This window comes from Furipterus horrens, unplaced genomic scaffold (genome assembly GCF_987537825.1).
Source record: "Furipterus horrens unplaced genomic scaffold, mFurHor1.1.pri manual_scaffold_4, whole genome shotgun sequence".
In the NCBI taxonomy this organism is placed as follows: domain Eukaryota; kingdom Metazoa; phylum Chordata; class Mammalia; order Chiroptera; family Furipteridae; genus Furipterus; species Furipterus horrens.
The window spans coordinates 52,674,424-52,688,169 of NW_028327174.1; the positions used below are offsets into that span (position 1 = coordinate 52,674,424).

General features: G+C 49.4%; 1 protein-coding gene and 1 pseudogene across 1 annotated transcript; one reads left to right on the forward strand and one right to left on the reverse strand.

Annotated features, from left to right (window-relative positions):
- Positions 1-1,095: 1,095 nt before the first annotated feature.
- KRT74 (keratin 74) lies at positions 1,096-10,625 on the reverse strand. The gene is made up of 9 exons (XM_090275569.1): positions 10,129-10,625; positions 9,303-9,517; positions 8,807-8,867; positions 8,215-8,310; positions 7,305-7,469; positions 4,879-5,004; positions 3,248-3,468; positions 2,808-2,842; positions 1,096-2,324 (listed from the first exon to the last, which is right to left on the reverse strand). The coding sequence occupies exons 1-9, from the start codon at positions 10,597-10,599 to the stop codon at positions 2,128-2,130; spliced, it is 1,587 nt and encodes a 528-aa protein (XP_090131695.1). The 5' UTR covers positions 10,600-10,625; the 3' UTR covers positions 1,096-2,127.
- On the forward strand, positions 5,894-6,632 carry LOC150011806 (small ribosomal subunit protein eS1 pseudogene; annotated as a pseudogene).
- Positions 10,626-13,746: the final 3,121 nt, after the last annotated feature.

Consider the following 13,746-nt stretch of genomic DNA (forward strand, 5'->3'; position numbering starts at 1 on the left):
ATTTCAAGATGCGAATCCCATCCACCCCAGCTCCTCTTATTGGGTCACTGGGAATTTCGTCTTCTGGGAAAGGCAAAGCATCAGTGCTGGGAAGGACTTTGAGGGGTTCTGGTTCTGGGGATCATAACCCAGGGAGTCCCTGGATGAGCTTTGGTGGGGGGAATCTTTGAACCTCTAAACATGCAGACATAATTCTGTACACTTTCCAAGGGAAAAGGTCCATAACTTTCATCAGATCTCAAAGGGGTCATGAGTCACCAGGTTAAGAGCCACTGGTTTGGTCTGAAAGTAGCAGGTGACTGTTAGTGGCCAAGCTGCTACAGAACCCCAGGGCACTATTGCCAGTGGTCACGGTGATGACCCAGTGACATCAGAGAGAGGCATTTGGGCAGAAAGCCGACGAGACTCCTGGGATCTTGTCCTTCCTGAGGTTTATTGCATCCTGGCACACACAGAGGAAGACCTCCTTACTACTGGAAAGGCACAGTGAGGTCAATGGAGGTGGCAGCTTGGGACCAGAGGCCCACCCTCACTAGGCCCCACCCTTGTTGTCCTGAGAGCTGTAGGGGGAACATCTCCATGCAAATTTGTAGCATGAGACCTATCAGAAAACTGACTAAAGGGCTGAATTCTCCCAGCCAAAGCTGAGGAACTTGGAAGTCCACTACTGACTTCAGAAAATCTGAGACTTCCCACCTATCACAAAAACCAGCACACAAAACCTACACCCAAACCTACTGAGATGGGGAAATTTAAATTCTCTCTTCATTAATCTATGTGCTCATCTTTGTGGTTACTTGGTAAAATTCCTTTCCTTTTCCAGGAAGTCTTCCTTGCTTAATTTCTCCATTCTAGTCACTTCTCAGCATTGCTGCACTGGACTGCCCCTCCCTGGTTTGCATGAGTGAATGGCTTTGCAGGTGTGTCCATCTCTCCCATCAGCTTGAGATTACCCCTAGAGCAGGCTGCTCTGGTCTGCCTCTATCTTCCCAAAAGGCTTGTGTGCGTGTGACGTAGGGCATATTATCATTACGGGCAATTTGGAGAGATTGACACACTGGCAGGAGGACACCTCTGACATTACTCAGGGGCAGTTTATTGAATATACAGCAGAAATTCAGAGTCCTTGGCTCAAACAAAGGAGGAAGTGGGTGTTGTCATTCTTAGGAATATCTACATCAAGAACCATGATTTCCAGGCTGGGAGGTACCACCAGAAACAGATCAAATTTCTCTCACTGAATACAGCTCCTGACAATAGGGATTGAGTCAGAAACTACTGCAAGACACAGCCCCAGAAAGAAAACCAAAGATAAATCACATACATACCCACCATCCTTGACAAAAATACAGCATAGCTCTGCCACCTTCATCAAAAGAATCATGGATTTGACATTCCCTTTGTTAAAGAGACAGTGTCACACCATGGAAAGAACATAGACCCTAGGGTCAGCTAGATTTGGCTTGTCTCCTGACCTTGGCACTCGGTGGGTGACAGGAACAAGTTCTGCAGCCTCTCAGAGGATGGGGCTTCTCATCCATCCCAAGGATGCTGATTGTATCTTGCAGGATGGGTGAAAATTAAAGGCCATGCAGGTAGGGAGCTTGGCATGTAGTAGGTTCTTGGCATGTGGTAGAAGCTATTACTGATAATAAAGTTTGGATGGGTGGTGCAGGTGGCAGAAGACTCCCAGTTTTCCTTCACTTGGCCTTGTGAATATGGGCACAGCTGGTGTCTGAGAGTATACACATGTTCTCCTGAATAATAGAGTGGTTCTGCAAAGACCCTCCGCCTCCCCTCCCCCATCTCCCTCCTTCTCTCTCACTCCCTTCTATGCTCTCTGTAGGGAGCAGGGCCAAAAAGATAATTATAGCTTGTTCCCCTAAGACCCCTGTCAGTTGAAGGCAGCAGAGAAAACAAGAAGTCACAAAGTCCACATGGGACCTGAGGAAACAGAGAGGTGACAGTTCCAATCAGACCTTGACAGTAAGATAGAGCATGGTACAGATGGCTGAGGGTTTTAGTACTCAACTCAGGGGAGGTATTGGGGTGAGGCAGTGTCTTCAGGCAGGGCAGTGGCAAGGGCCTCTCTTCTCTGAGGTGCTGAAGTGAGTGAGGCCATGTGGCTTATCGGGTGGCTTTCCTGGCTGGGGCATTGACTGGGATGCTCTTGCCTCGGGAGTTTTTAGGGTCCCCCGCTCGTGCCCTTTTGGTCTCGGTCTGCTCACTCCAGGTGCTGCTGGAGATTCCCACTGTGCCGCTGGCACCGAGGTTGGGGCTGGCAGGGGATCCAGTGTGGTAGCTGCTTGCATTGCTGATGAAGGCTGAGGAGAAGGAGCCAAGCAGGGAAGGAAGGCGGTGGGGTCAGTCAGCAAGTGAGCCAACCCCCTGAATCCCGCAGTAGCCTTCAGCATCAAGAAACACCACTACGATGAATCGAGACCCTATTGTGGGCCTGGCTTTTTGTGAGGTGAGGACCACACAGGACAGGACAGACAGGCTCACTATCCTCCTGGAGATTCTAGGACCATTTGGCTCCCAAGGCCATATCCTCAACCCTTCCTCTTGATGACAACACCCCAGGAGAAAGCTAGAAAGGACATGGGATGGGCATGACTTCAGTCCCTATTTCCATGGGACAACAGGGAACTAGGTTTCCTTTGAAGTCAGAGAACCTTCACAACAGTACCAGAAACTCCCAACTTGGGGGAGACAATGAGTGGAGGTGGCACCGCCTTATCCTGGGGTTCCCTGGCTTCCCCAGCCAGCCAGAAACCCCACCCAAGCCATCTCTCAGGGTTACTCACCGATGCTCACAGAGGATGGATTCTCACCAGACATTCTAAAAAACAGAAAGTTAGAGCAGGAGAAAACCTCAGGGATGTGTCCAGATTCAGCTAAGCCTTGATGGGCTCCTGTTTTTATGGATATAGAGTTTTAATTCATCCTTATAACAACCCATGAGATGGAGCTTATAATTTTCATTTTATAGATGAGAAAATAGAGACACAGAGACACTAAATGATTTACCAAAACCAAATAGCTACTATGTGACAAAGCCAGTAATTAAACCCAGGTCTGTCTGGCCCCGCAGGCTCTTCACAGCACCACCAACCACCTGTGTGTCATGGCTCACGTCCGACCTCCCCTTGCAGGAAGTTCCCAAATAGCTCCTCATCCCAGCGGAGAGCCACCCGCAGCCTCTTCTCCCCTGGCACCATGGCATCCCCCACCCTCACCCGCTCACCGGCACTCCTCGCCCTCCAGCAGCTTGCGGTAGGTGGCGATCTCCATGTCCAAGGCCAGCTTCAGGCTCATGAGCTCCTGGTACTCGCGCAGCATCCGGGCCAGCTCCTCCTTGGCCTGGTGCAGGGCGGCCTCCAGCTCGTCTAGCTTAGCCTGGGCATCCTTCAGGGCATTGTCCCCCCGCTCCTCAGCATCCGCAATGGCCGCCTCCAGGTTGATGCACTGAAAGGCAAAGAATAGGGAGGTCATCAAAACACAAAATAATTTTTAGATTTTAAATGTTAGGTAGCCTAACCCCTTCACTTTGCAGATAAGGCCCAAGGTGACAGTAGAGTGGACACCAGAACCTGGGTCTCCTCTAATTTCTGTTGCAGATGGATGTTTAAAGCTGTCATAAGAAGCTGTCTGACCAGCTGTATTTCTGGAGAGCAAGCAGAGACTTCGATGTTTGAAAAGCTGTCTAGTGCCTGGGGTTTGAGGCCATCAATGCCTATAGGTTCCAAATATGTCAGATCCAGAAGACTCATGCTGAGACCCCAGCCAGGATGCTTGTAAGGATCAGATAACACACCAACTGCCACCGTGATGGAATTTTTCTGCCTGTAGGACCTCTCCCAGCAGGAACCCTTCCTACCATCAGCACCAATCATAAGTGCTTCTAGACTATTCCAGTACCCTGTGAGGATGATCTGTCTAGATGTCCCCAAGTCTGACCTGAATGGGTCAAAGAGTCTTTCCTTAGAGCAGGAGGTTAAGGGCCAGAAGTTAGACCCATGGCCTCAGAAACTGGGCTCTGACGAACATCTAGTAACCCTGCAATGACAGGTACTAATGAAGGAGGAGAGGAGCAGTCTGCATGCAGAGCCAAGAGGCTGTCCCCATGTTCCCAACATTGCCTGGTATGGAAAACTGTGAGGTACAGGGAGGAGAGCAGGCTCTGGTCTTTCAGTGTGGCAGTTCTGTCATTAGAAGAGTTAATCGAGTTCTTTGGGGAGAACACAGGAAGGATTCTCCACCCCATAAAATCAGCTCCCCACTGACACAGCGATTAAGGTTCACTGCTTCCAGGTATGATAGGGCCCTCAGGTGAAATAGAAATGGTGTTGTAGCACACTGCAGGGGGCCCGCAGTGCTTTATCTGCTGTCACTCTCGCTCAGTCACCCTGAGGGGCCCTGGATGCACACCCCACATAAATTGAGTGTCCAGTGGGAGGAGGAAGTGTGGGGCCTGCCCTCAGAGGGTCACATCTGAAGGGGACATGGGGCAGGTTCATTGCACACAGACAAATCTGAGAAAGAGGGGAAAAGAAAGAGGAAACCTGGATTTTAATCCCGGTTCTGTTAATAACCAACTAGAGACCCTGAGCAAGTCACTTCTCCTCTCCAGCCCAGTTTCCTTGTCTAGACTGTGGAGTCAGATGAAATAAGCTCCAGGCCCCTCTCAATTCTGAGCAAGGTGCCTGTTCTGACAGCAGGGGTACTGAGGCAAGTTGGGAAGGAAGGACTCTGGATGGCTGAGGGGCTCCCAACCCCAAGTGGGAGAGATTTGTTTTTTACTAAAGAGTGGGCTCCAATTTCTTCATCACAGAGGGTGCAACTGACCCTGGAGTTCTCTGCGGTGTGGCTGCCCACCTGTTTCCTCACACTGGCAGTCTCGTACTGGGTCCTCTGAATGAGCCGATTCAACTCTGACATCTCACTCTTGGTCTTCTTAAGGTTGTCTCCATGCTGGCCAGCTGCCAGCTGCAGCTCCTGGATCTGTTTCCCAGAGATAGGAAGTTGGTGATGAGAGAGGACTGTCCACCCCGCTGTGAGGTAGGGGAAGAGTCTTGAGCAAATACTTCCTTCCACCTCTAGAACAAGCCAGGGGAAGGTGGCCCCGGAGCAGAAGGTGACGAAGCCAGGACCTGGGCATCCTTCCAGCTGTTTGGTGGTGGTTCTGACTGAGAAGTCTACTTGCTTCTCTAAGCAGAACCTGTTTGCTGGGCTTGCCCTCTTTCCTCATCACCCTGACTACGGTCTTTCCTCGGCTGGATAAAGGAAAGAGGCAGTTTGCATTTATAAAGCACTTCAAAATATAAGAAGAGCTCTGACCTTTTCCATTTATTTAGTATTTCATTGTAGAGGCATCTTTTAAAGACCAGCCTCTGTTCAGGTACTGGGGATACAGCTGTGAACAGGACAGGTGAGGTCCTTGCCCCCATGAAATACACATTGTCTTTCAGCCCTTCCATACATTTACCAAACAGCAAGTTGGGGTTCCACTGTCCACCGCTACCCTCTAGGCAGAGGACCAACGGCAGCACATATCCTCAGAGTGGTGGGACTTTTGGCTCGGGACCTGTAGCTCAAATTTTCCCCTCTCCCCTTGGCCAGTCCTTCAGAGAAGAGGGAATCACAAGGCCATAGACGGAGACATGTTATTCCTGGGCTTTGGTGACTATTGGGAAGAATGCTAGAACTGGCAGAAGTGGAGTCCTGAGAGCCCCAGGTAAAGGGTCTTCTCAGTGACAGCCTGAAAGGGTTTTGCTCCAAAGCATAACTTCTCTTATCAAGACAGCTCCTAGAATTCTACTTTCCCCTCTTGGAAGTCCTTCCATACTGATCAGAAAAGAGGTCCTAGCCTTTTGGCTCTCTGAGCAGCACCATGGAGGTCGGCAAGAACAAGCAACTTATAAAAGGTGGCAAAAAAGAAGCCAAGAAGCAAGTGTCTGGTCCATTTTCTAAGAAAGATTGATGTGATGTGACAGCACCAGCCATGTTCGACGTAAGAAATATTAGAAAAACACTAGTCACAAGAACTCAAGGAATCCAAATTGCAACTGATGGTCTCAAGGGTCGTGTTTTTGAAGTAATGAAATCACATTCAGAAAATTCAAGCTAATTACTGAGGATGTTCATGGCAAAAACTGCCTGACTAATTTCCATAGCATGGATCTTACCCGTGACAAAATGTGCAGACCATGATTGAAGCTCATGTTGATGTCAAGACTACCGATGGTTATGTGCTCTGTCTATTCTGTGTTGGTTTTACTAAAAGAAGTGCAACAATCAGATTAAGACCTTTTATGTTCCATCAAATCTGGAAGCAGACGATGGATATCATAACCTGAGAGGTACAGACAAAGGTCTTAAAAGAACTGGTCAATAAATTGATTCCAGAAAGCATTGGAAGAGACATAGAAAAGGCTTGGCAATCTATTTTTCTGCTCCATGATGTCTTTGTTAGAAAAGTCAAAATTTCAAAGAAGCCCAGGTTTGCATTGGGAAGACTCAAGGAGCTTCATGGTAAAGGTAGCAGTTCTGGGAAAGCTATTGGGGATGAGGCAGGTGCTAAAACTGAACAAGCTGATAGATATGAGACCCCAGTCCAAGAATCTATTTAAAATTTATACTTTTAATGATGACAAATAGAAATCCTATTTGTGATTTAAAAGAAAAAGAAAAATATAGATAGAAAAGAGTTTCTGACTTCCTCTTCTTCCCCCCTGGCCCACCCCAGCTCACCCATAGCCACGTCCTCTATATCTGTTACCCTCCTTCTGCCGCACGGCAACATGCTCCAATCCCTGGAAACACTTTTGTTTCATAACAAGAGCACCTGTTTTTTGACTCCACCAGAGGATTGCCTGTCCTTTATGTTGGATATGCCCATTCACACCCGTTCTACAATTTATTTTTGATAATCATCCTTGCCGAGGACTCTTTTTTTACACTTCACAGGCAGCTGCTCAGATTTGGTCTGCTGCTCCCAGACCTGGCCCTGGTTTCTCCATGCTTGCATCCCAGGAATCCCATAAAATAAATCACCCCAGCCTCCTGGATCCCACACACAGCTCCACAGAGGTAGCCCATTTGCAGCTCTGCAGGCCACAATCCCACTCTGGCCTTAGCACAGGACACCCTCCAAGCCCAGGGCAGAATGTCATTAAACCATCCATTATAGCCACTTTGTCATTCAGCACATCTACAAAGCACACCATTGACTGGTGGAGATGTCCCCTCCCAAAAAATGAGGGGCTGGTGGAGGAGGAAGACTACGTCGCCCTGGTGCCCACCTTGCTCTGGTACAAGGCCTCAGCTTCGGCCTTGCTCTTCAGGGCAATCTTTTCATATTGGGTGCGGACCTCAGCAATGATGCTATCCAAATTCAGGTCCCGGTTGTTGTCCATGGACAGGATGACGGATGTCTCGCTGGCATGAGTCTGGATCTGGGCCATCTCCTAAGTTGATAAGTGAGGACAGAGTCAGAGTCTCCCAGCTTCCCTCCTGTGCCCATCAGTCTTCTGGGTCTGTGGCCCCTGGCAGAATGAGCTAAAGTGGAGGCAGGTAGTGCGTGCTGGAGATGTGTCTGTTGGAGCCAAGGGAGAAGGCTCTCAGTAGCAAGATATACCCCATACAGGCAATAGGCAGTGGAAGACATTTCCTACAATTTACAGCATCAAGAATTTGTGCTTGCCCTGGCTGGTGTGGCTCAGTGGATTGAGTGTTGGCCTGCAAACCAAAGGGTTCCCTGTTCAATTCCCAGTCAGGGCACATGCCTGTGTTCCAGGACAGGTCCCCAGTTGAGGGCACGCACAAGGAAACCACGTATTGATGTTTCTCTCCCTCTCTTTTTCCCTCCCTTTCCCTCTCTCTAAAAATAAATAAATAATTAATTTTAAAAAACTCTACAGCTTAAAAAAAAAAAGAATTTGTGCTTTAGTAGGATTTCACAGGGTCATTCTTTTCCTGCCTATGAGCAAGGTCATTATCGTGGTTCAGATGAGATTACCTCCTGTGTCTATGGTCTCTGGAGACCAGGATCCTACACTTGAATGGCCTCCCAGTGCAGGATTTTGCAGCTTTCCATCAAAATAGCCTTTATACTTTAATCTTAAATCCCTCCTATCAGCATCTCCCTGGAAGAGCCTGATGAAGTTCTAAGCTGGAAAGAGGTGGAATAGGGAGGGGAAGATGTGTCCTCACCGCATCATACAGACACTTGAGGAACTTGATGTCTTTCTCCAGAGAGTCCACTTTGGCCTGGACCTCTACCTTGACCGCATAGGCTGTATCTGCATCCTGCCAAGAGGAACCCAGAGCCATTGGTCCATACAACCCTCATTCTGTCAGTTTTCCTGTCCCTGCCCCAAAGCTATCTGCTTTTTTTTCTGCTTTGCCCACAAAGGAAAGCATATTAATGAATAAAATCACCCAATATTGCTTTTCTCTCAGACTCACTAAATCTTTGGGAATAGGGAAAGAGAATGAAGACTACTCTTTCTCTGTTACACATGAAGAAAACAAGGCCCAGAGAGGCAGAGTGAGTTTCCTCAAGTCACACAGGAAGGCTGAGCTGAACCAGAGTTTCCCAATTGCCAGACCGGAATTCTCTCCTATCTGTCTCTGTCCATTTCCTAGGCATATGGCCTACCTCTTCAACTTTCTGGAGACCAGAACTATGATTCCATCCCCATTCAGGCACTAGCCCCTCCTAAAGAGGCCTGGGTTGAAGTCCTGAGCAGAGCTGGTTAGGATGGGGGGTGCAAGAGAGTCCTTAGGCTCTTCTTTCCCTTACCTTCTTGAGCACCACAAACTCATTCTCAGCTGCTGTGCGCCGATTAATCTCCACCTCATACCTATGGGCCAGGAAAGAGGAGAGCAGAAGCCTCAGTCCCAATAGCCAAGTAACCTAGTCTTCCCTCTGGTCGGGCAAGTGCTCAGGATATAGAATCCCCACAAGATCTTCTAGAGGTGAGCATTGCAGAAGCTTGTGGTGGCAGTCCTATGTCCCTGAGTTATGTCATTTACATTCTACTTGCTGGATCCTAGGAAATTTTTCAGGTGCCTATTAGGCTCCCCAGATTGGTCAGTGAAGCAGTTAGTGGATCCGTGAGCATAGGAACTTCTTCCTATCAACCAGATAAGAAGTTTATCTAACAAGGTAGGTCTTTGCCCTCCAACCAGAGAAAGGATGTGAGCTTGCTCCCTCTCTTCATAAAGTGGCTCAAAAATTGGGTGAGCTCAGAAGCATCTGGGAACATGACCCATGATGTTTGGTGCTCCCTGTTCACCTTTTCTTGTAGTCCTCCACCAGGTCCCGCATGCTCTTCAGTTCTGAGTCCAGCCTCACCCTGTCCCCAGACAGCATCTCCAGCTGCTTCCGCAGGGTGCTGATGTAGCCCTCAAGGATGGGCTCCAGGTTCTTCTTGCAGCTGTTCAGGTCCAGCTGCTGCAGCAGCTCCCACTTGGTCTCTAGCACCTGGTTCTGCTGCTCCAAGAACCGCACCTGGAACCACAATGGATTCTGTCATGTTCCATGGATCAACATCATTAACTCCCAGGTTTCATAGATTTTTCCTAAAGTCATTTAACTCAAGTCTTGACTCTCCTCATGGAATTCCATATAAACTAGACCCTTTGCAAGTGCTCCTTCCACAGCCTTCTGGACAAAATCAATGACTGAAAAAGGAGAGTCTACAGCTTTCTTCTGACATCTGACCCAGCACTCAGGAGATGTTCTGCCTTGTGTCTGTATGTGTTTCTTCTCTATCACGAGCCCTTCTCTCTAGATAGTGTGAATTCTATTAACCCCTCATCTTATTTAAAAAGCTGGAGGTTCATCCAGCCATCCTCCAGAAATCCATCACTTCTTTCTCAAGGCTTCTGAATGGCTACCCTTTACCCAATTCCCCACCCTTCCCTGCTCCCTAGAGAGAGCAACACAGTCACTTATTTCTTTGTGCTCCCAAACTTCCAGGTCTGTTCTCCCTGTTATGATCAGGGAGCCCTTCCTGAGGTCCAGCAACCTTTCCATTCACAATGCCCTGTCCACTCACAAGCAGCTGGACACCACTCATGTCTCACTTGACTATCTTATGCTCCTCCTGTGAAACCCACCTTGTCAATGAAGGAGGCAAATTTGTTGTTCAGTGCTTTGATCTGCTCTCTCTCCTGGGCACGCACTTGCTGGATCTTGGGGTCCAACTCCACGTTGAGGGGGGCCAGGAGGCTCTTGTTGACGGTGACCTGATGGATGCCCCCAGGTAGGGACATGGATGGACACGCAGGCCCCAGGGCAACACTGCCAAACATGCTGCCAGCAAAGCCAGGCACCCGGCCTCCTCCATACCCAGAGCCAGGCCAGAAGCTGTAGCCTCCTGTTCGTACACCACCAGCAGCCACATTGAGGGAAATACACCGCTCCCCTCTGAGACTGTATAGGCTCTGACTGCCGAAGCCAGCCCCAGCTCCTCTGCCAACCCCCCGGTGAGAAGCCACACTGCCCACGGCCTTCCTCAGCACCACTGCTGAGTACCCACTGAAGCCACCCTTGTCACCACCGGACTTGATGTTCAGTTGCCGACTCATGGTAGGAAAGGGGAGGTTGACAGAGCTGGAGAAAAGCAGTCACCAACAGAGAGACAACACTGATGGGACACTCAGAGCTCTGGCCCCTTTTATCCCATCGAGCTCTGGACACCGGAAAGGGGTGTCTCTCCACTGTATCTTTTCCTCCAGCTAAAGGGCCAGGGGCCAAAGGCAATTTCAAGAACAGGTATCTCCAAGCCCTTCACAGCAACAAAGCACCTCTGATAGTGAGCAGAATATGCTGCCCTTGCAGACTGAAGGGGTCTAATCGGGTGTTGATCTGTGCTCCTAATTAGGGGCCTGGAGAGTTATCCCCTTCAGAGATCTTCTACATTTGTTTTTCCAGGGCTCCTCCTTCCAAGTTATCTGCCACAAAGGAGCAGGGGAAATGCCTGGCTTTATCCAAGAGAGCTCATCCAGAATCCCCAGGTTCCTCCCCAGAGGCCCCATCTCCCTATTATCTGGTCTTATTGAGGAGCTGGGGTGTTCATGCGGGAAAGGAGGAGACTTGAAAAGAATATGATGGGTGTCTTTAAAGATCTGGACTCAAGAAGGAAGTTCCAGGGGCCTCTCTCTGGGTCACTCTAAGGACCACAGCTGTCCAGCAATGGAACAGACCCGAACAGACCCCAGAAAGACAATGGAAATGACTGCATGGCCCCCCAGGAGGGATACTCTCTGGGGCTTTCTGTACTGAGCAAGGCCTTGGTAGCAGTGATCTCAATGTTACCTTTTCAACAGTGAGAACATTTTCAGGGGCTGGCAGTTCTTGCAGCTGAGTTTTTTCTCCTGGACAAGGTGATCTGGTCCATCGGGGCAATGGAGCAGCCTCAGGGGCTGGGACATTCGCTCTTCTCTCCCTGGGGAGACACGCCAGCCCCGTGACCAAGGCACAGAAGACCCTGAGGCTCACTCCTGGGTTCAGAATGGGCTGTGCTGCATTTCCTGATCACTTCAGGAAGCCACTCATTCTTGGAACAGAAGAGACTAGCCCTTTATAGCTCAGGTAGTTCTGGGGAGGGAGGGCAGGTTAAAAATGTTAGAAAACTATTTCAAAAACAGGTGCCTGATAGCTGCCCTAATGCAGGACTCTGACCACTTCTGTAACTAAATCGGGGAGCCTTGACCCCTTTGGATCAGCCAGAGGGTAGTAGACAACTGCTCCAGCTGCTGGGGAAGGGAAAGGTGGAAGACAGTGAGCTAGGTAGCGGCCTGAGCGTGGGCCTGATGCGCTGCCCCAGAGGGTTTTCCCTTCAGCGTTCTCCTCGCAGCCCAGAGGCAATGGTGAAAGCACCTTCTCCAGGGACCCTGCCTCCCAAACTTCCTGGCAGGGCCTAGGGTATGAGAGGGAATAACAACTGAAGTGAGTTCTCGTGTGTGAGCTCTGATGTCTGACCTTGACTGGGGATAATGAGTGGATCCAGCTCCCAGGGAGCCTGAAGACCAAAGAGAGGAATCCATACAAAGAACTTAATTGGGGGCCAAAGCTCCGGAATAACAGAAAACCATTGTAAACAGGGATCAGAGGTGCACTAGAGAGGAGGGGCTCATTGTGTTTGGGGTTTTAGGGGCCTCCAGAAGGCCAGGTTTATATCCCCAACAGCACTCATCATAGGGGCTGGCTCTGAGTGGGCACTCCCAGGCAGCAGGATTGAAGTATGACTTGCAGGCATAGGAGCAATGGTGGCAGCAATAAAATCAGTTGTGGTCATAGTGACGGTAGTAACAACATAAGTTAACATTGTGTTCACTTTGCATGGGCCAGACACTGTGCCAAGTACTACAAGGATTTGTAATTTAACCCTCATGTTACTAACTTCACTTTGCAGTTGAAGAAACTGAGGCTTAGAGATATTCAGGAACTTGCCCAGATCACTCAGCTAGTAAGCCAGAGCTGGGACTGAAATTTCAGTGTGTCTGGTTTCAAAGTCTCTGCTTCTAACCATCATCATCACATGTCACAGAGATGAGTCAGAGCCAAAGAAGCAAAGACTTTCTGACACATGAGACAGGTGTGACAGCCGTGTGTCATGCTGGTGTGTGTGTGTGTGTGTGTGTGTGTGTGTATTGAGATCAGCTGGTGACAGGAGAAGGGGAATTTTCCCCTGAACTGGGGCAATTGCCTTACGTTAGGCAGTTGGTATAGATTAGACATCACTCTAGGGTACAGAGAGAGAGTCAGCCAAAATGGGGATGGACAGAGGGAGGGGAAGACTCATTTTCATGCAGGGCTATTTTATTCTAGACCCCTCCCCTAGTAGCCTTCCCTGAGGGGCTCTCAATGAGAAATACACATCGTTCAGGTGAGCTGAGTCTCCTGAGTCTTCTGAGTCCACTTTGCACCTGGGCAGTCTGGCCGAGTGTGAGCCCTCTCTCCTGGGGGAGCTGGACCTCTTACCAGAGGCCTTCACGAAAGAACATTTAGAAAGCAGGAAAGGTACAAAGCTAGATCTTCAAGGCTGGAGAAGATTTAGGGTGAATAAAAAGCAGTTTCAGGTGCCTGGGGAAATGCTGTAGAATGAACCGAGCCCACTCACGTTCCAAAATGACAGGGTGGGGAGATCCAGGGCTAGGGCTGGGGCCCAACACCTTTCTGAGGGCATTCCACACACACTCAACAAGTGCTTCTCTGTGCCAGACCCTGTGCCAAGAGCTGGCGAGTAAGAGTCTAGTGATGGTGATGATGATGATGTCCGGCGGTGAGAAGGGTGGCTTTGGTGGGTACTTGGCAGTGGTAGTTGTGACGCAGAAAGAAGAGAAGGAGGCAGAGGGGGGTTTCCGGACAACAGTGCTGTGACCATGGCCACACACAGGGGCCCGCCCGCCCCTCTCCGCTGACTCCTAGGGAATGTAAGTAATTGCAGGGAATTTTCTTTGACCTACACAGTAGGATCTCTGACAGTCCCAATTTTCACCTTGTTGGCTACCCTTTAATTAGTCATACACTCCACTCCCCAGTCTTTGAGTTCACTGGACTAATAAGTGTCCCAAGGCCTGAAGAGATTGGTTTATTCAACAAGTATAACACTGAGTGCCTACTGTGTGGACTACTCAGTGCTGGACACTGAGAAAGGGAGCTCTCTAAGACCTTCTCCTTCCACTCTAAGAAAGTGAAATTGAACTGGTAAAGACAAAAATATAAGCTCA

Coding starts and splice junctions, on each gene's coding strand:
- KRT74 (XM_090275569.1), bottom strand. CDS start 10,599: ATGAGTCGGCAACTGAACATCAAGTCCGGTGGTGACAAGGGTGGCTTC. Junction 8,868..9,302: donor GTGGAGGACTACAAGAAAAG/GTGAACAGGGAG, acceptor CCTGGCCCATAG/GTATGAGGTGGAGATTAATC. Junction 2,325..2,807: donor TCCATCCTCTGTGAGCATCG/GTGAGTAACCCT, acceptor CCTTCTCCTCAG/CCTTCATCAGCAATGCAAGC.